At 57.7% G+C, this 20,740-nt stretch overlaps 2 protein-coding genes across 4 annotated transcripts in view; one reads left to right on the top strand and one right to left on the bottom strand.

Annotated features, from left to right (window-relative positions):
- Positions 1-2,695: 2,695 nt before the first annotated feature.
- On the top strand, positions 2,696-16,103 carry MPND (MPN domain containing). Its single transcript, XM_081075986.1, has 14 exons — positions 2,696-2,799; positions 2,874-3,133; positions 3,752-3,988; positions 6,409-6,541; positions 7,082-7,166; positions 7,357-7,453; positions 7,733-7,805; positions 7,886-7,962; positions 8,654-8,822; positions 8,915-8,985; positions 9,144-9,233; positions 9,852-9,944; positions 10,707-13,167; positions 13,638-16,103. Exons 1-13 carry the CDS (start codon positions 2,793-2,795, stop codon positions 10,791-10,793), a joined length of 1,479 nt encoding a protein of 492 aa, XP_080932112.1. The 5' UTR covers positions 2,696-2,792; the 3' UTR covers positions 10,794-13,167; positions 13,638-16,103.
- SH3GL1 (SH3 domain containing GRB2 like 1, endophilin A2) overlaps positions 3,194-20,740 on the bottom strand; it is a gene marked incomplete at its 3' end in the record, with an annotated part of 42,455 nt that continues 24,908 nt past the window's right edge. Inside the window, exons 2-11 of one of the 3 annotated variants that reach the window (XM_081075988.1) lie at positions 16,693-16,761; positions 16,380-16,452; positions 15,311-15,454; positions 14,765-14,898; positions 14,452-14,610; positions 14,044-14,147; positions 13,312-13,436; positions 13,088-13,144; positions 12,447-12,564; positions 3,194-4,357 (exon numbers count right to left, since the gene is read on the bottom strand). In XM_081075988.1, coding sequence (XP_080932114.1) covers position 4,357; positions 12,447-12,564; positions 13,088-13,144; positions 13,312-13,436; positions 14,044-14,147; positions 14,452-14,610; positions 14,765-14,898; positions 15,311-15,454; positions 16,380-16,452; positions 16,693-16,761 — 984 coding nt within the window. Of the gene's footprint in view, positions 4,358-11,270; positions 11,418-12,367; positions 12,565-13,087; positions 13,145-13,311; positions 13,437-14,043; positions 14,148-14,451; positions 14,611-14,764; positions 14,899-15,310; positions 15,455-16,379; positions 16,453-16,692; positions 16,762-20,740 lie in introns of those variants that run through there. The other 2 variants (XM_081075987.1, XM_081075989.1) reach the window with 2 other exon arrangements.

Genomic DNA, 20,740 nt, shown 5'->3' with positions numbered 1-20,740 from the left:
TTCTGGATCCATTGATATGATTGTGTGACATTTCTTCTTTAGCCAATGTATTTGTTTTCAATGGCTGCTGTAACAAGTTATCATACATTTAAGGGGCTTAAAACAACACAAATGTATTATCTTACAGCTTTGTAGAAGTCCTACATGGATCTCCCAAAGCTAAAATCAAGGTGTTGACAGGGCTTCGTTTCTTGCTGGAAGCTCAAAGGATGACGGTTTCTTTGACTTTTCCAGCTGCTAGAAGTTTCCCACATTCCTTGGTTCATGGTCTTGTTTCTCCATCTACAAAGCCAGCAACACAGGTAGAATCCTCACATTATATAAGTCTGAACTTCTTCCACTATCACCTCTTCCTGACTCTCTTCCACTTTTAAGAACCCTTGTGATTACTTTGGGACCACCTGGATAATCCAGGATAATCTCCCTATTTTAAAAACAGCTGATCAGCAACTTTAATTCCATCTGTAACCTTAAATTCCCTTGTCCAGCTAGCCTGACTTATTCACAGGTTCTGGGGATTAGCACAGGGACATCTTCAGAGAACCGTTATTCTGCCCACCACAGCCTGCTAAATACGGTGGCTGGACGCGCCGTGGATGTTTGGGGGACTCCAAAAGGAGGCCTGAGCTGGACAAAAAGAATAATCAATTCACACGTATCCAGATCTTACTGGACTGATTTTTGAATATGGAACCAGCCTTGCATCCAAGAATAAACTTCACTAGGTCATGGTGTATAAGGATGTCCTAATAGTTTGTTAAGGATTTTTGCATCTCTATTTATGAGGGATATGGTCTGCAGTTTTCTTTTTTTGGACCATATTTATCTGGTTTTGGTATCACGGTAATTAATGCTAGCTTGATCAAATGAATTGGGAAGTATTCCCTCCTCTTCAATTTTCTGGAAGACGTTATACAAAAGTTGTGTTAATTCTTCTTGGAGTCTTTGGTGGAAATCTTCATCTGGACATGGAGATTTCTTTTTTTGGAGTTTTTAAATTGCACATTCAATATCCTTACTGGTTATAGGGCGAGGCTGCTTGGACTTTATACACGTAGCCAAAAATAGCCTTTGGAATCCAATGAAGAGCTGTGTGACTGGGCAATCTCTAATAAAATGATAACAATACCCGCCATAAAGGGTGTTGTAAATGGTTAATAAGGTCACAGAGGTTAATTTTAATTTTATTTATAAAAGACAATGGGGAGCCATAGGATTTAGAGCAGGGAGGGAGGTGGTCATAATTGCATCCCTCTGAGGCCAGGGCAGAAGATGGACAGTGTGAGGGATAAGTATGGAGGCCTGAGTCCAAGGAGATAGCCAAGGCCCAGGTGGGAGAGGTTGGAGGTGTGGACGCGGATTTTGGAAGTGTCAAGTGAAAGTGGGCAAGAATAAACAGAGTTTGGGGGCTGGGGGGTGCACAATTGGTGGCTGGACCTGTGGTGGGTGTTTGGGGGACTCCAAAAGGAGGCCTGAGCTGGACAAAAGGGAATAATTAATTCACATTTATCCAAGATCATACTGGATGTCAAGCCCTGTTCCTTGAAGTGGAATAATCATCTCCACGGGGAAACAGAAGTGAAGCCACTTGGCCAAAGTCAAAGAGCTGGGAAGTGGTGGAGCAGGATTTCCAGTCAGGTCCAGTCTAATTTCAGACGACCCTGGCTGGACGCTCCTGCCCCCAATGTCCTGTCTCCTCTTCCTGGCTGGGGTCCTAGTAAACCCATCCGTGGCTGAGCCCAGCCAATAGCTCCCCACAGCCTGGAGAAGCCCCCACCCGGGGCTTTTAGCTTAGTGGAGGATGGGGAGTCCCGGTGCTGGGAGGTGACGCTGCGCTACGAGGTAAAGGTCCCAGGACAGGGTCTGGAACAAAGAGGAGGGCTGCAGCCGGGCGGAGTACCAGCAGCAGGGCTCCGCCCAAGTGTCCGCGAGTGCTGAGGGTGTGGTCGCACCCAAGAGGCAAGTTTCGACCCGGGAACTGATTGGCTGGCTGGAGACCAAATACTGCAACTGATTGGTTATGTTGGCATGAAGCTCCTGTTGATTGGCCGAGAGGGACGGCTGCCCATTGGCTTAGTCCGAGTTCTGCAGAAGCAGCATTTTAGTGGAATTAAACAGCTACTGCTTATTGGCTAAAGATTAAATGACCTTCCTGTAATTGGTTAGCGTGCTCTGCTTTAGCGCAATCGCGAAATGAGCCGTGGCCGACCCGGAGGATGGAAATTAACTCTTTAGAGACTACCTCTTGGCTGGGCGCTTTAGATTTTCGGCGCCTGGAGGCTTCCGAATTCTGGCCCGAAGCCCCCGGGCGCAGTGGCTAGTTCTCTCGGACCTCAGTTTCTCTCCCGGTCCCAACGGCCGAGACCTGTGGGTCCGTCCAGAACGGTGGCCGTGTACCTCAGTTTCCCCGCTCGTCCTAGCGGGCTGAGACCCCCGAGACCCCCCCAATCCCAGGTTTCAATCCTATTGATGTTGGCATCGGCTGGAGCCACTAGTTCCCTGATAGCAGAAGTCCCGGGCCTCAATTTCCCCGTGAGCTCTCGGTTACCACCTCCCTCCCATAAAGAGTGGCCTCAGACCTCAGTTTTCCGAATGTCCCCGGAGGGATGAGCCCCTGATTCCCTTTCCCAAGTGCGCAGGCCCGGGCCTCATTTTCCCCGCTCGCCCCACAGGGCCGAGCCCCCCACCCGCCCACCGGCGGCAGCCAATGGCTGGGGCGCTCCCCCCCATGGGGGCGGAGCCGCGTCACACACCGGGAAGAAAGAGCTGGTGCGGCGCGGGGCGGAGCGGCCATGGCAGGTACCGTGGGCCTGGCGGGGTGGCTGGACAAACAGGGCGCGCGCGGCCCCTCTGCAGCCTCTCGCTGCCCACAGCTCCGGAGTCGCTCTCCCCGGTGGGTGGCGCGGGTGAGGAGGCGCCAGATGAGGACGAGGACGAGGTGGAGGCCGAGGACCCCGAGCGGCCGGCGGGAGTGAGTGGAGCGCGCAGCTGTGGCGGCGGCGGCAGCGGGGCCGGAGCGGGGGGCTGCGGCGCGCCGGGGGCCGCGCTCACCAGGCGCGCGGTCACGCTGCGCGTGCTCCTCAAAGACGCGCAGCTGGAGCCTGGCGCCGGGGTGCTGTCTATCTACTACCTGGTGAGCGCCCCCCAAATCCCATCCCATCCTGGCTGGGGCAAGAAGGGGAAACTGAGGCCTGGAGAGGACACCACTGCTTTATTGGACGTGTGACCTCATTCAATCTCTCAGTATCCTAGTACCCTCCTCTGTAAAATGGGATTTTTTTTCTCCCATTGGGTTGTATGAGGATTAAATGAATAAAGTGCTCAGCAAGTTGCCTGCTACACAGTAAGTGCTTTGTGTTTGCTGTTATTACTATTACTGATAGTGTTGTTCAGTTTGTGAATGGTGCAATTTGTGAACTGAGCACCTACTGTGTACCAGGCTGTAGGATGGGTGTTGGGGACACAGTAGTGATCAAGACAGACCCCGTCCCCGCCCTTTGGAGGCTCACAGTCCAGTGAGGGGAGGGAGGGACAGACACATCACTGGACAGTTTTGATTCAAGCTGGTCAGGACTGTGACAGTGGACAAACAGGGGCTGGGAGGCATCTCAGATGCAAAGCTTCCTGGAAGGGTGCTGAGTGGGAAGTGGGTGCCAAGCTCGGGAGCAGCATGGGATCAGGGAGGACTTTCCAGAGGAGGGGTCTTGGAAGGTACCAGGTCCTGGGCCCAGCCAGCCCACCTTTGCTGCAGGGGAAGCAGTTCGTGGGGGACCTGCAGCCCGATGGAAGGATCGTCTGGCAGGAAACGGGGCAGGTGTTCAACTCCCCCAGCGCCTGGGCCACCCACTGCAAGAAGCTGGTGAACCCGGCCAAGAAATCAGGCTGTGGCTGGGCCTCCGTCAAGTACAAAGGCCAGAAACTGGACAAGTACAAGGCTGCCTGGCTCCGGCGACACCAGCTCCATGTGCCTGCAGCTGCCGCTGATGAGGTGCGTCCTTCAGCCTCCTGGAGCAAGCCGTCCTTGACTCTTTGTCAAATAGGAGTGCCCAGAGAGAGGACATTGGAGCTGGAGCCTAGAGGGATGAGCAGGAGTTCGTGAGAGCCAGATGAAGGAAAGAGCTTTCCAGAGAGAGGGAATGGCATATGCAAAGCCATGTAGGCACAAAGCAATACATGCTGCTTAGACAACCACCTTTAGCTGATGTAGCCAGCAGTTCGTATGTGTTATGTAGCTCAGGGGGCTGGAGACATTGGCAGGAACCAACCAGATGTGGAAAGTTCTTGAAAGTCATGATAATCATAGATGTTTCTTGAATGTTCACCAGCTGGGTGAACTTGGCCAAGGACCCTCTTTGGTCTTCATCATATGTAAAATGGAAATGATGACAGTCATTTATTAGTCTAAATATTCGACTAATTAACAGTCTAAATATTAGACATATTTAGATAGAGTAGATATATGTGTATACATTTGGCTGGGAAGTCTGAAATCTGTAGGGCTCAGGTAGGAGTTGATATGGCAGTCATGAGGCAGAATTCCTTCTTTTCTGGGAAACTAGGTTTTGCTCTTAAGGTCTTTCAACTGATTGGATGAGGCCCACCCATTTTCACGGGTAATCTCCTTGACTGAAATTCAATTTATTGTAGATGTGAACCACATCTACCAAATGCCTTCACAGCAATACCTAGACTAGTATTTGATTAAATAAGTGGGTACTAGAGCCTAGCCAAGTTGACATACAAAAGTAACCTTCACACCAGGGTATAGGACCATTCATTCTGTAAACACTTAGTAAATGCCAACTGTCAGGCCCTGTTCTAGGTGTTGTGGAGATAAAGCAGAGAGAAAAAGGAAAAATCTCCTCCCTCATGGGGAGACAAAGAAACAAAATAAATAAGTCCATCTTATAGTATGTCTCAAGAAGGGATGGGAGGTGAGGGTGGAGAAATAGAGTGGTCAGGGAAAGCCTCACTGAGAAAGTGGCATTTGAGAAGAGAACTAAAGGAGGGGAAAGAGGGAGTCATCAGAGTATCTGGAAAGCAGCACATGCAAAGGCGGTGGAGCTGGACCATGCCTAGCGTGTGGGAGGAACAGTTGGGAGGCCGGTGTGGCTAGAGGAGAGTGAGTGAGGGGCCGAGAGGGAGAAGGTGAGGGCCCCGAGGGGACGGGGCAGGTTGTGCAGGGTCTTGTGGGCAATGGGGAGGATTTGGGCTTTTAACCAAAAAAGGTGGAAGGTGGGAGCCCTGGAGGGCTATGGGCAGAGGAGGGACTGGACCTGACTCAGGCGCTCACAGGGGCCACCTGGTGGCTACTTTGGGGAAGACAGACAGAGGACTAGGACGCAGGTTATTGTACTAGTTCAAGTGGGCTATTGAGGTGGGGAAGAAGTGGGCAGATTCTGGCTAATTTTGAAAGTGGACCTGATGGGATTTGCTGATAGAGCAAATGTTGGTGTTAAGAGTTTTGTTCTGAGCAAGTGGGTGGACGGGATTGCCCTCATTGGAGGTGTGGGGATTCGGGAGGAGGAAATTTGGGGGTACCCTCAGGCGCATGGTGGCTGTATTGAGTATGGGAATCCTGTGAACCCTCTGCGTGGAGACGTCGAGAGGCAGCTGGACCTCTCATCTGGAGCTCAGGGAAGCCCCGGGATGGAGACAGAACTGTAGGCGTCGTCAGGGTTTGGCGGGGTTGGAGCACTGATAGTGGAACAGGACTCCTGGAAGGGTGCAGGTTGGGAAGAGACCACAGGACCCAGCCCTGAGCAGCGAAGGAGAGAGTGGGAGACCCAGGGTATCCTGGAAAGGTGGGAGGGCAGCTGGCTGAGTTTGGGGTCCCTGAGGAGTTCCCAGGGGGTGGGGGGACCTGCCAGGTCAGACGCTGCTAGGAGGGGGAGGAGGACAGAGGCTGAGATGTGACTGTTGGGTTTGGACACAAAGAGGTCACCTTGGCAAGGGAAGTTTAGGAGAGCTCAGAGGGAGAGGTTATTGAGAGAATTTAATAAAATAATCCATGCAAAGTACATGCTTCTTGCTCAGTGGATGGAGCAACGGGGCATACGGTCAGTTCTTTGCACACATTAACTCATTTCACCCTGATGCCAACCCTATTGGGCTGGAAGTCATTGTACCGTTTTACAGAGCTCAGAGAAGTTAGGGCGCTTGCCTGAGGTACACAGCTCGTTTAGGATTCGAAAATAGGAATCGTCCCCATGAAGGGGCTCAGGCTTGAGCCGTTGCCAGAGCCTTAGGCCGCCTTTACTCACTTTCTCCCTCTAGTGGACACCTGGAGCAACGGCAGGGAATTAAAGCTCAGGCCAGCCGAAGGTCTGGGTGGAACTTGGTGTGTGTGTGGGGGCGGGGGTCACCCCGCTGAGGGTCCCACCGCTGTCTCTACCCCTACCCTGCCAGAGCCCGGCCAGCGAAGGGGAGGAGGAGGAGCTGCTGATGGAGGAAGAGGAGGAGGAGGTTCTGGCAGGGGTCTCAGCGGAGGACAAGAATCGGAGACCACCTGCCAAGGGCGCCTCCGAGCCTGCCCACCCCGGTGAGAAGGGTGGGGGAGGGCAGGCGGCGGGCAGAACTTGAATGCGGGAGGAGGCTGGGGTCAGGTTTAGCCTTCCTTATCCTCAGTGCCCCCAAGATGTCTGGCTGACTTCTTAGCCCCGCTGCGTAATTTCACTGTTACTGCCTGACTTCTTAAGCTCTAATGCTGGATTTTCTTGCCCCCAGTGTGCAATTTCTTTATGTGCTGGCCGATTTCTTCACCATGCTGCCTGATTTCCTTGCTCCTCAATAGGATTTCTTTGTCCTTTGCCTGATTTCTAAACTCGCTGCCTGATTCTTTGCCCCTCCCCCCAGACCTAGTTTTCTGAGGTCCTCGCCTAATTTCCTTTGCCCGTCATCTGAATTTTAAATCTCTGTCCGATTTGTCAGCCTGCCACCTGATTTCCCAGGCCCTCAGCCTGATTTCTAAGGCTGCTTCTGGGGTTTTCTCTTTCTTGGGTCCCCCTAACTTCGTTTTCCAGTTCCGGGCAGGGGAGGGACCGACGCTGCCTTTTTTCCTCCCCCCCAACCCTCCCTCCAGAGACCACGCCCCCAGGGAAGCGGGTGGAAAACAAGATGCCGGTGCCAGTGAGATACTGCATGTTGGGCAGTCGTGACTCTGCCAGGTCAGACACATCCCATGCCAGCCACACTAACCCCTCCCGCTACTGGTTTGTACTTGAGCTCTCACCAGCATGCCTGGAGGGAGCGAGAACAGGGGTAGGGTGGGGGACAGGCCGCAGATCCTCAGAGCAGCCTGGAGTGGGGAGCCAGCTTGGCGGTGCCTAAAACAATGGAATCCTCCGGCTCCTGTAGAAACCCCCATACCCTGGTGGAAGTAACATCCTTTGCAGCCATCAACAAGTTCCAGCCGTTCAACGTGGCCATCTCCAGCAACGTGCTGTTCCTGCTGGTGAGTGCCAGCTCCCACCTTGTCCCTTGGGCACCAGGGACACCCAGGCCTGGGCAAGAGGCTGGGGCATCTAGGAGGGAGGGGGTCCCTGGGATGTCAGCTTGCTGTGGGCAGGGACCTTGTTTGCTTTGTTCACTATTAGTAAACAGTAGGCGCTCAATTAGTGTTTGTATGGAGGCGGGTGGGCTTGCCCCTGTCCATCGCAAGGGTCCTGGCCCCAAGGACAGCGTGGGGGCCTGGTCCAGCCTGAGCATGTCTTCCGATGTCCCTCCTCCCCAGGACTTCCACAGCCACCTGACTCGCAGCGAGGTCGTGGGCTACCTGGGAGGCCGCTGGGACATCAACAGCCAGAGTGCGTATTAGGGGCCCGGTGGGCAAGGGGGTGTTTGGGGCTGGGGTCCATGTCCACACCTACTTCCCGCCTCTGTGCAGTGCTCACCGTGCTGAGAGCCTTCCCCTGTCGCAGCCGGCTGGGGGACGCGGATACTGCGGCCACCATGGAAGAGGAGGTGAGGGGGTGCACTGGAGAGGGCATTCTGGGGAGGGCGTGGGTGGACACAGCTGTCCTGGCAACGTGTCCCCACAGTTAGCACAGAGTCAGCGCTCAGCAAATGTGCAAATGAGTGTGTGTGAAGTGAGTCCTTGTCTCTGCCTGGCACTTAGTAAAGGCGAGATAAGTATTAGCTGCCATTCTTAACGTGTTTGTAGTGGGTCTCAGTACGTGCCTGGCACGGCTCAGCGCTCTACACCCACCTTGGCAGCGCCATGTGTCCCAGCGCACACCTTTCTCTTTCTGCCGGCTCCTGCCTCCACTTGCTGAAGGCATCCGGGACTGCCTGCGCCTGCTCAAGTGCACGCACATCCACATCTCTTTATTTATTGAGCGCCAACTGTGTGCCAGGCATTGTTCCTTGAGCTGGGGAACACAGCCGGGAACAAACCTTTTGCCTTTGTTTCATGACAGGTGTATCTTTTTAAAATGTATTTGTTGACTGTCCCCCCCACTGGACTCAGTGAGGGTGGAGGAAGTGTGTGTACTGGTCACTGCTGTTTCCCCAGGCTTGGTACACAGCAAGGACTCATTCAGTGTCTTGCACACGTGGGGATGGATGTGTGTCAGGTGCGCTGGCTGCAGGCGTGGTGGGAGCGCACCAGGGCTGGCCGGGCCCCTGCCTCCCCCAGCCACACCTCTGCCCCCAGATCTACCAGAGCCTGCTCCTGCGGGGCCTGTCCCTGGTAGGCTGGTACCACAGCCACCCGCACAGCCCGGCGCTGCCGTCGCTGCAGGACATCGACGTGCAGATGGACTACCAGCTTCGGCTCCAGGGCTCCAGCAATGGCTTCCAGCCCTGCCTCGCCCTGCTCTGCTGTAAGTCCTGGGCTGGGGGCCTGAGTGCGTGCGTGCGTCTCCTGGGCCACCAAGCCCCCCAGGCCCACCCCCCTCTCGCTGTCTTCCCACAGCCCCTTACTACTCTGGCAACCCAGGACTGGAGTCCAAGATATCACCCTTCTGGGTGATGCCTCCCCCTGAGGTAGGAGGGGCTGCTGGAGGCGGCCAAGGGCCTGGCATGTGGCGCGTGGGCATGGAGGCTTGCAGGGTGGAGCCAGGCATGTGGGGCCCACTGGCCCCTGCCGTCATGGGATGGGGGGCTTAGGGTGGCTGGTGGTGACCAGCTGGTGTCCCTGCCAGCAAAGGCCCAGTGACTACGGCATCCCCATGGACGTGGAGATGGCCTATGTCCAGGACAGCTTCCTGACTAATGACATCCTTCATGAGATGGTGAGCTCACTCCCGGGTGGGGCAGGTGGGGGCTGTTCGGGACACGGCAGGACTCAAGAAACCAGGGCCCCAGTCAGGCTCTTCTGCAGAAAATCACTTGTGGCTCTCAGGATCAAGTCCCGGGTCCTTGCCGCAGCCCCCTCTTCCTCCCTTGCTCACCCATCTGGCCTCCTCCTTGTTCTGGGCCAGGCTAGGGCCAGTGCACCTGGCGCTGCTTCTCCACGTGGAGACACGTGGAGGACTGCAGGTGCTACCCCGATGGTTTTTAATACTCATGGGTCAACAGGCATTTAAAAAATGGAGTTAGTTTGTTACACCTGTGGTTTCACAAGTATTGGGATGAGGCTAAGACAGCAGGGGGCGATGTCAGGCCTGCGTGACTTGAAGCATCACGTTCTGCACGCCTCCCTTGGCCTCTGGGGGGGGCCCTCAGTCACCCTGACCAGGGACCTCCTGCGGGGCTCCCTAATTGCTCCTGGGTGGCACTACTCCGTAAGGTGAGCTTAGCCTGCAAAGCCCCGTGAGTAGTGGCAGCGCCTGTCCTGCTCTCTGCTGTAACCCCAGTGCCGGTGTGGGGAGGGATGGAGGGAGGGGGTGCCAACCACCCCTGTCCTGTAGATGCTGCTGGTGGAGTTTTACAAGGGCGCCCCAGACCTCGTGCGGTTCCAGGAGTCCTGGAGCCAGGAGCACACTTACCTAGACAAGCTGAAGGTAAAACGAGCCCCAAGTCCCGTGAACCCCTCCTAGAGGAAGCCCCCCAAGAATATATCCACTGGCAGCCTGAGAAACACTGATTTCCTAACTTGCTCTGTACAAAAGTATTTCAGCTGGAAAGGAATGCTGCCTAAGAAAAGCCTTGTTTTATCACACGGGTCGGTGTGGGGGGAGAATCACCATCCAAGTGTGCATGAAAATGGTAAAGCCCCGTAGACCGTGGACCCACAGAGCATGGGGAGGGGGTGCTGACCTGGTTTAGAGCGTGAAGAGCAGGGGCTGTAGTGAACTGCGCTCCCAGGCCCCACATAGGGCGACATTTAAATGAGGCTGGTCTGATTTATTTCCTGCTTGAACGGCATTCTCAGAAGACATCCTCAACTCTGCTTTGCACAGAAACGCAGTTTTGCACGCTTGTTTTGTTCAAACTTAAAAAAAAAATGACCAGGGCTTCAAGTTGCCCCTGGTCACCTCCCACCCCAGCACTGGGTGGGGGTGGCCGGCAGCTGCCTTTGGAGGCCTGGAGCCGAGTGGTCCCTGGCATGCGGCGTTTGTGGGATCTAGGCTGGGCTGCGGGTAGGATTGGGAAAGTACAGATACCCCCCCCAATTAGTCAGCAGGGCCTTTTGTTACTCAAGGCTCCTCTCGTCAAAAACAAAGCATGGCTCTACGGACACTGTACCTCGGTCAGGCGGGGGCACTTGTGCCTCGGGGGCAGGAGTGGGGTCCAATCCTGCAGTGCAGCCCTGCTTGTTTCAGGTCTCTCTGGCCAGCCGGATGCCCAAGGACCAGGGCCTGTGCCACGTCCTGGAGCAAGTTTACAGCATCCTGAAGCAAGGGAGCTGAGGGCACCGGCCTGAGGACCTGGGGGGCCTCCTGGTCAGACTGAGTCTCGCCCCCGGTGGCTCTGGGTGAGGGGGACGGGCTTAGGGCCTTTGTTTGTGGCTTATGTGACTGAGCTGTGCGATGGCTGGGACTCAGGTAATAAAGGAGAAGCAAGCAGCCCAGGCATGTGTCGCGCCCTGGGGTGGGGGTCCCCCCAGCACTCACCAGGTGCGTAGGCTGTCTGGACGGTGGTGCATTCATGGAGCTGTGTGTGGACGGTGCTGGGCTGACCCTAGTGCTGCCCCTTCCTGGGGCTGTGGGAGGGGCGTCCTGGGGGCATCATCCCCACACTGGTGGCTGGGTAAATGACAGCCACCCTTCATGGGCTCTTTGTGGGAGCTGCGTGGGCCCAGCCCTGACTAGAGACCCCTCGGGAGGGCCATGAGTGTCTGGGTGAGCTGGGAAAGGGCTGCTCTGCACCATAACCAGTCAAGAGGCTATAGAAAGAGACATTTAATACTTTTTTAAAAAATCAGGAAGACATTTCCATCTGCCCTAGACTGTGACCAAGGCTACGCTGCTGGGGTTGGTCAGGATGCCTGTGTGTCCCCCAAGTAACGGTGTCCAGGGGTCTGTGCAGGGTCACTGCAGGAAGGGAATGTGAACCAGGCCCGAGTCCCCCCACTGAGGCCATTTCAGACTAGGCCAGAGGGGAAGCAGCTGCAGGGCGGGGGCCCTGCTGGTCTGGGCAGCTGCCTGCCTTGGTCTGGAGGAGACAGCCGGGGCCACTGCGGACAGGGTACGGCAGCCAGCCCGGGGGCTGAGGGGGGGGGAAGCCCCATGACCTTCCCCAGCATGACCCCAGGAGCAGGCTTCTGGGAACATTGACTCATCAAAGCCTTTGTGCTTGACCTTCGGCAGAAAGGAAACTGGGGGGGGGGGTCCTATGGTCCCATGTGTGACGTGTTGTATGTGTGCTGTGTGCGCAGCTGGTACCAGAGAAACGCTCCATGTGCTTGGCTGGGGGTGGGACACCGGCAGGCAGGGACTGAGGGAACATGGGGAGGGGGTGAGCACGGCTGTGCTGTGGACAGGGCCTGTCCTTAGAGACCTGTCCCCTGAGGACCCCTGGACGAGGCCCTCCTGGGGAGGTGGCATCTGTGGGCGAGCAGGCTCTTGGGAAAGTCTCAGGAGGATTTAAAAGCAAGGTGGCGAGTCTCAGTCAGGGGTCCTGCTTGTACTACCCCATCGCACAGACTTTCCCTCCCCTCCCAGTGAGGGCAGGTCAGGGTGGGCCAGTGTGGAGGGTGGGGGGGTGTGTGTGCACGCATGTGCACGCGCCCACCAGAGTTCCCAGTCCTGGAGGGGGCAGGAGGAAGTTAGTGTTTCTAAGAGCACCTTAGTGTGAGCCCCCTCAGGGCAGCCGCGTGAGCGGGGAGGGGAGGAGCCTCCCCACCGCTGTGGGTGAGAACTAGTGTAAACAGGGGCCCTGGCCTCCCCGCTGGCGCTGCTGCCTTGAGAGCAGCGCCCTGGCTGCGCTTTGGGGCAAGTGGAATGCAGGCGACCTGGACGGAAGGGCAGGCAGGCCCACGCCATCACTGAGGCAGGGGCACCAGCACCTCCACGTAGCTCAGGGGGAAGAAGCCCGACTGGCCGTGGAGCATGCCCTCGTACCAGTTCTCGTCGATCTGGTTGGTCAGCGTGATGATGTCGCCCTCGTGGAAGCCCAGCTCCCCATCATTCTCGGGCTCAAAGTCGTACAGCGCCTTGCAGCTTGGCTGGTCCAGGGGTGCTGGGGATGGGCAGGGCTGGGTGTAAGGTCTAGGCGTGCCGCTCGGACCCAAGGCTCCCTGGGCTCTTCCAGTGTGCAGGGTGACACAGCCAGGCCCCCTAGGCCTGCTGCCTCGATGTGCCTCAGTTTCCCCCAAGGAGAGCCACTCTTTCCTCTTGCTCCCCAGGGTCATTGGGAAGGAGGAGCAAGTGACACGAGAGATGGAAAGGGTTCTATGAATGGTCATCACAATGTTCCTGGAAGGAGCTGGGGGTGCCCAGTGCAATTAGGATGGCCAGAGCCCACTGCCCTCAGGGTGCCCCTCAGAGAGCCTACAGCTGGTGGGTGCCCTGGGTGTCACAGCAGCCCCTCTTGCACACGGCGAGGTGGGAGTATGCTGCCTGGCACCCAGCTCTGTCCCTGCTCGCAAGGGGCTGAGAGTACCGACCACAGTGGGAGCCCCCTTCTACCAGAGAAGCAGAATGAGAAAGACCCAGAACAGACTGGAAGGCAGTGTTATAAATCGAGGCAAGGGGACACTCACGCATGCTCCTGCTGGGGGTCCGGATGGGCTTGTCAGAAGAGCGGAAAGACGACGAAGCTGCTTGCACACAAAGCACAGAGGTAGGCTGAGAACAGTGAGTGAGGCCTGCTCCCATCCCTGGGGGCCCCTTCTGCAGGGTGGGCAGGGGGCACCCAGCCCCACAGTCTGGATGGAGCGGCCTTGCTCTGAGGCCCTGGGACAGTGTGGCGCTTTGCTCCCGTTACCTGTGATGGTGGGAGCCGGTGTGCAGGGAAAGCCCCCATTGGACTGCTCAGGCTCTCCCAGGTCGAAGGGTTCCCGGGCCTTGGGCTTGTATTCCCGCTTGGGGCGCGAAGAGGCTTCCCGCATCCTGACAGCAAAGGGACAGGTGTGAGCAGCCACAGGGGCTGGTCCTGAGCCCGCTGTGTCAAGGCCAGGGAACACCCCCTCAGCGGTTTATACTGCTGCCACGTGGGTGGAGGGGCGCTGGGGAGGCTGTGAGACGGACACAACACATAGGGGAATCCCAGGGAACCCCCAGACCGGCTCCCCAGACTCCGCCATTTCTCAGGTTGCCAATCAGCTGGGTCTTACTGAACCCTGAAGCCCCCTCAGCCCCAGCAGGGAACCACTTTTCCACCCGAGTGCCTGCAGGACAGCAGAGGTGGAGTCCCTGGGTCAGCCCTAGGTAAGCCCACCTCCCTCAGGCTGCCTACGGTCCTCAGGTCACTCCAGCTCACTCCTTTGGAGACCAGAACAAGCCCAAGGAGGTCCTGCTCCCTCCTGGCACCCCCACTCCCACCCTCACAGCTCAGAGTGTTTGTGAAAAGCGAGCTCCCAGGCTCTGGGTCATGCTCCCAGCAGGGACAGGCGGTCGGGGGGAGGTGCCCGGGGCATCTCGGGCCAGCGCAGGAATCTGCAGTAGCCACTCTAGGTTTGCAGGGACTCCAAGGCCACACAGAGGGGAAGGGGCTCACCTCCGCTTGAGCTTGCTGGCCAGCTCGTCCAGGATCTGCACGGCCTGCCGGTGGTAGTCCAGCTGGGCGTCCACCAGGGCGGAGAGCTGGCTCACCTGCTCAATCTGCAAGCGACCAGCCAACAATGAAGAGGGGGCCGCTCTCTGACCCCCATCTGCAGGCCACCTCCTACAGGGAGCCATCCCAGACTGTTTCAGGCACAGGGGCCCGGATGACCCTCGAGCTGCAGCAGGACAAGGGTGAACAGCCCGAAAAAGAGACCCCAAAGCCTCAGGGGGTTCCCCCACTCTGGTCCGCATTCCCCCTTCACACGCCCTAAACAGCGCGGAGTCCTGGAAAGCTGTCACCCTCACTGGGCTTGTTCTGGCCACCCCCCCGCCCCCCGGTGGTCCGTGTCCACGGACGTACATCCGTCTCTAGGAGGTTGTGCATGCTGGTCTCGGCCACCTCCTTGGATTCCTCAAACTTCTCCAGGGCCTGGCGCAGCTCCTCATCAGGGATCTTGCCCTGCCGCTTCTTCTTGTAGTCGAAGTCCAGGCGGCGGCCCTCCAGCTTCTTCAGGTGGTGCTGAGGGTAGGGACGAGGGTCACACGGGCAGCTGGCACCCGGACCCCCAGGCGGGCCGCCCCCGGGCCCAGCATGGGAGGGGCCTCACCGTCTGAGTGAGGGAGCCCTGAGGGCTGTCCTGGGGTGCGGGCAGGGACAGGCCATCACAACGTACCTGGATCTCCTTCAGGTCTTTGTCGCACAGGTTCTGGAGGGGGTCGATGAAGTTCTGCTTGACCTCTATGTCTAGGGAGTCCTTCACCTCAGCCAGACACTTCATGGACTCCCCCGCATCTAGCAAGGCGTCACCTGCGGAAGAGGCCAAGACACCCCCAACTTCCAATCTGCCCCCTACCCCAAAGCCACAACCATGAATCAGAATTCACAGAAAGGTACCCTGAAGTCTGAATCTGCGCCGCAGTGGCTGAGGGCTCGCAATGACAGGTAACAAACTATCCGCCCTCCCATGCTATGAGGAGCCAGGATTGCCCTGACCAGCTGTGATGCAGGGGGGCCTTCCCTCAGCCTTTGCTGGGCTCCTCCTCACACCATGGGGGGCACAGAGGGGCCCTCACCCAGGGACTAGCCAGCACTAGAAGAGATTCTGGAGCTCTGGAGGGAAGTGCTCTGCTCGCCAGTGTGGGGAGGCTCTGGGCCCCTGGGCCTCAGCCTGGCCGCCTCCCGCCTCCCTGCCGACGCCCGGCCTTCTCGCCGCCCTCACCGAAGTTGGACTCGCCGCCCAGCTCCTTCCCATGGCGGATCATGCACTCGCCCAGCAGGCCTTCTGACTGCGGGTAGCCAGGGTTCTTCACCTGCCCTCGGATCTTGGAAACGGTGTTGAGCATCGTCAGCTTGGCCCGCGAGGCTGGAACGTAATGGGCAGGGGGCATGTGGGTGGTTTCTCCAGGACTCGCCACGCCTGCACTCAGCCAGCACTGCCAGCTGCCCCTCTCTGCCCTGGGTCCGTGTGTCCCCCCAAGGACCATTGATTTCCACTCCAAAGAGCTCTCTTGGCCCAAGGCACCTCAGGTGCCACGCGTGCTGACAACCAGGCTATGAGGAGAACCCCTGAGCAGACTTGCCCTCCTCTGCTCTTGTGGCCACAAAGGATCATGGGCAGTGGGCGGGAGAGGTGACCAGCTTCTCAGGACCCCTCAGGGTTGCCTCATCCTGGAGCATGGCTCTGACCGAGACCCTCCCCTCCCTGGCATGGGGAATAGCACCCCACAAGTGGTGGTGGGCAGGTATAGGCACCCCACACATGGATCTCCGCGTGGGCTGGGGGTGGAAGTGTGCTTGTGTCTCTGCCCGCTCAGCTCTGTCCCCGGCACATGTCTCGAATGGACACGCCTGGGTTTGCTGCCTATCCCATGTCCATCACCTCCCACTATGAGAACCAGCATTTGGACTTTCCTCTCTCATCCTAGGAGACCACCTCATGCTCCAAACATAGATGTGTGGCCTGGGCCGGACATACTAGGGATGGGAATCCAATTAAATTGGTTTAATTAATAGGTTGGGGTGGGGAGAAGATGCTCTTTTCTGCTGGGGCTGTTGGCTTTAAGGGGATTTAAGGCTCGAATGACACAAGGAATGAAAGCTGTCAGATGAAGCAGAAAGGAAACACCTGACCCTTTAGACCCCTGGATCCAGCCATGCCTGAAACCCGCCTACCCCTGGGCATTTCAGTTCTGTGAGTCTTTCCATGGCCTCTTCTTGCTCTGAAAGATTCCTGACTGACACAGAGACCTGAGGAGTCAGGGGCAGACCCTCGCAGCTGACACCCTTACCTGGGTTGGGCTGCAGGTATTCAATGGTTCTGGCCAGTACTTCCGCCACAGCCTTGCTGGTAACATCCACCTTCTGTAAAGAGACAGCATGTGGGGTTTCAAAACCACCTGGATAGCTCTTGTCCTTCTCCCCGGGCCCTACCTGCCTCATGGCCCACTGCTCTGGGGGCTGCCTGCCCAGGGCTGGGGGAGCCCTGCTACCTGTCTAGTCCATCCTCATAAGCCTTCCCAGCCCCCAGCGGTCAGAGCTGGGCCCCATGGAGTGCTGGGTGAACAGTGCCAGGGGTCAGACGGGCAGCACTTCTCCCGTTACCTTTTCCATCTCTTTGAAGTCATCATCAAGCTTGGTCCCTTCAGCTCCTCCAACCTTCTCACTGACCAGCTGGGGGCGGGGGGGAAACAGAACAAGAGAAAAGAGTGTGAGTCTCAGGAAAAGAGGCCCCAGGAGCCTTCCAAGCACGTCTGCTGCTGACGGGAGAACGCGGGGTCAGGATATGCTTGATGGCTTCCCAGGGATGCTGAACTTGGCCACTGACAGCAAGATGGGTGGCCGAGCAAGGCCCTGGCTCCAAATCTACACACCCCTTCAACCAGGACAGGGGCACCTTCTGCTGAACGTCCTCCATGCCCAGCCTGCCAGGCTGTGCCAACGGCTCCAGAGCACCCGAGAGTGCCAACCAGGCAGGGCCATGTACACCATGCAGACCAACCACAGCTGAGAGTGAAGGTCCCTCCTGGGGCTGCGGTGCCACAGTTCAGCTATAGGTGTGTGGTGACGAGGGTCACCGATCCTCTTCACTCAGGGAATTGCACGCTTCCCACTCCCCATCAAATTCCTGCCTCTCAGCAGCAAGCTCATGGATCACTGGTATGGCACTTCCCCCAAATGCATCCTGCAGAGGCGCCTGAGAAGCAAGCACGTCTGCAGTCCTGAGGCTGAGTGAACGTGGGAACTGCTGTGTTTGACAAGAGCCGAGCGAGAGGGAAAGACCTGCCCCACACAGGCCAACTGTCATGGTTCCTGGAAGTCACTTATGCATATGCATGTGCACACACACATCTGAACAGCACTCTGGCACGTTCTTCATGTTTAATCACATGCATACACGCACGCATGCACACACATCCTGATGGCCCGGTAGCAGTCTCTGCCCACCCATCCGAAGACCCCTCCTGGGGCTCCTGAGGTTGCCCGGTGGCAACCAGCCTGCAGGGGTGCCCAGACCACTGGTGCACAGGACGGGTCCACTGCCCTCTACTTGTGTGGTCTTGGGCAATCGGCTTTATTGGGCCTCAGCTTTTCCCTCTGTAGAATGGGGCAACAGGTATGCACAAAGGGGTGCACCTGGTGAGCACTGGATATCCGTGCTGCCCACGCCTCTGACCACTGTTACTTTCCCTGCGCGTCTTGTCCCTCCAAGAGGACTGAGAAGTCCAGGGCAGGCCTAGACTGTCTTTAGCTGCTGTGCCCCCCACCAGGGTCAACAGGGACAATGTGTCCCTGAAAGTCAGTGATTCTCAACTTGGCCACACCCCAGGCGGGGACTGGGCACAGGTGAGAGGAGTGCGGGGGCTGCCGTGGGGGTCAGGAAGGAAGTGGGGCTGGTGCAGGGACCAGCCAGGGACTGTCACCACCTGCAGCTGCTGTGCACCGTGCTCTAAGCGATCTCAGAGGAGAGGCAGGGGCTGCCCTCCAGCGTCTGCTAAGGACTTCGTAAGGAAAGACCTTGGACTCCCCTAAGCATTTTGGGTGTTCCACTTTATTTCATGGGACAGTTTCACTTCTTTTGATTATGGTAAAACAGGATGTTCTCAAATTCGGTGGTTGCCAGAGAGGGAAGTGACTGAGCCGCTTGACGTGAGACTCTCTTCTGGTGAAATGGAAGGGCAGCTGAAGCGCCGGTGCTCGAAACCACACCTTCCGGGCCGACGGCACTGGGGCCAGGCAGCCTGCTTGGCGTGAGGCACTGCCGGGAGCCGCTCCCCCAGGGAAGAGCCCCTTCCTCTGAGGGCAGAGGCGCAGGCAGGCCCTGCAGCCTCTTCCAGGTCCCACGAGAGTGTCACCTCCCGGTCTCCCCTGGGAACCCGGCACTCTGTTCCAGATTGACCAGGCTGTCCTTGCACTCGGGCACTGGGGGGCCTTGGAGGAACCACTGGGCTCCTACCAGGCTTCCCACCCTACCCCTGCCTGGGAGCTCTGGGCTTAAGTCCCATAGGAGGTGGCTGATCGTCCCCACGTCCCTTCTCTCCAAGGCTCAGTTTTGCAACAGGCAGAAACAGATGGAAAGATGACAAGAGGTCAAAAGGAAACGGGAAAACCAAAGAAGCCGCATGTGAATCCAGCAAGGAAGGGACACAGTGAAGAGTGTGGGGCACACACCATGCCCAGTGGAGAGGGAACCCGAGTGGTCTACGGGCAGAGCTGGCAACCATGTGTGGGTTATGAGGCAGCACCTTTGGGTAGATGGAGCCGGCTTTCCTAGGGGCTGTGGAGGGGCTAGTGGCCAACCCTGCATGCTCGGGGTCGGGACACTCGCTGTCTGGATGGAGGGATCATGGGGCTGGGGATACCCTGTCCATGGGGGAGGCCACCACCCCGACACTTCAGTCCTACGCAGGTTTGTACGCGTCTGTGGGGCCGACAAGAGTGGCAGATGTTGCTGTGGAAATAACATGTCTACTGTGGAGTCTAGTCTGCATTCCAAATGACAGGCCGCCTCCCACACCCCGTCGCTTGGTGCTCCCTACAAACAGGAGGAGGAAACTGAGGCACAGCGCCTGGTGGGGCCCAGCAGGCTGTGGACTGAAGCCCACTGTTCCTCTCACATCTAATGAACAGGCAGGGACCCCAGGAGCTCACGGTGTGGAGGGAAAGCCCCCCGCTGGAGGCTGGCAGGGTAGGAGGCTGCCCAATCTCCCGCAGGGCCGTGACCTTGGTGGTGTGTGGAAAACAATGTCTCTTGGGCCCCACCTGGCTGGGTCACAGCCTGAGGCAACAGCAGTGAGCCCTACAATGGCTGTCGCTGTGAAAGCCACACTGGTGCCAACACAGGGCCCAGCCCAAGCTGGAAGGTCCCCTGAGACGTCCCAGTTCAGGTACAACCCAAGGTGGTAAGTCAGTGTGGGAGAGGCCACCACAGTCCAACATGCAGTGGCCTCTTGCCTGCGGGGCGCTTCTTGGGCCCGTGAGGCTGGCTCTTGTCTCACATCCCAGCCCCAGCCCTGGCACTGTGCTCTCCGGTGCCCGCGGCCTGGCGCTGCCTGCACGGCATATTTCACTTTCCACCTGGAACTCCGTCTGTTTTGTCTGTCTAGCACCGACGTGAGCTTGTGAAGAGAGGCCATGCCTGCCTGGTTGGTGGCTGCATTCCTCCTACACTGGCACAGCATGGGCCTCGGGCAGCACGTGGGCTGTGTGCTCCACGGAGGGCCTGGAGCAGGGTCTGCTCCGGTGGGCAGGGTGGGGGGAGCTGGCCCGGTGATGCCGAGGGCTGCTCTGGGACACCTCTGGGCACCGACCTGCCGGTGTCTGTCTCTATTTATACGGCTTTACCGAGGCATGGCCGGCCGAGCACACGACCCACCCACCATGAGCACACACTTTGATGAGTTTCAGTGGCAGCACCTGAATTCGGGGTCAGAGCCGCACCTCCAGGGCTGCAGGAAGTTCCCTCCAGCCGTCCACCGGCCATCCTGCCCCCACCCCAGGCAACCCGTGTTCTGCTGTCTCTCGCTCTACAGGTAGCTTTCCTGGAAATGGCATAGATGGACTCACACCATGTTAGTATTTGTAACCTTTGGGAATAGGGTGACCTGCCCTCAGCCCAGGCTGCAGAGTGGGGTGCACAGCTCCGTGTTCCCCCAAGTTCAAATTGCGGCTTAGACTACAGGGGTGGTTACTGCCAGTGAGGGAGTAAAAGAGGCCCCCGGTCCTGCTCATGTTCCCCCAGTCCCGGCCCACTCAGGCTACTCTCCTGGGAACCCCCAGACCCCATCCCTCCCGGACTCTGAATGGCCCATTTATGACATGCCCACAAGTGACTGCAATGGGCTGACCTATTCAGGCCGATCTCAGGGTTTTGAATTGTCTGACAGCTGTGACCAGGCACCGGGGAAGTGAAAAGGCCTGGAACGGAGGTGGGGCTTCATCCTACAGCACCTGTGATTTCTGTCCTCACGTGCTGCCTGCGGGCACTAACAGTAAAGACTAGTCTGAGAAGGGGGCTGGTCTTTCAAAGGCTGGCGTTCCTCAGCGCTCTAGACTTCTGCCTCTCTTTGGAGAGGAGCAAGGACTCTGACAGGCAGGAGAGAAAGAGAATGTGCCCTGGGACAGTCCACAAAAGGCACTGAAAAGCTGCTGT

This window comes from Rhinolophus hipposideros, assembly GCF_964194185.1.
Source record: "Rhinolophus hipposideros genome assembly, chromosome: 16".
Lineage (NCBI taxonomy): Eukaryota > Metazoa > Chordata > Mammalia > Chiroptera > Rhinolophidae > Rhinolophus > Rhinolophus hipposideros.
Note: the sequence above shows the minus strand (reverse complement) of the source record. Positions and strands in the feature narration are given on the sequence as shown.

What these genes read in the sequence shown, in the direction of transcription:
- MPND (XM_081075986.1), top strand. An exon ending in GCAACGTGCTGTTCCTGCTG is followed by an intron (nt 7,454 to 7,732) that starts GTGAGTGCCAGC and finishes CCTCCTCCCCAG; the next exon opens with GACTTCCACAGCCACCTGAC. An exon ending in CTTACCTAGACAAGCTGAAG is followed by an intron (nt 9,945 to 10,706) that starts GTAAAACGAGCC and finishes TGCTTGTTTCAG; the next exon opens with GTCTCTCTGGCCAGCCGGAT.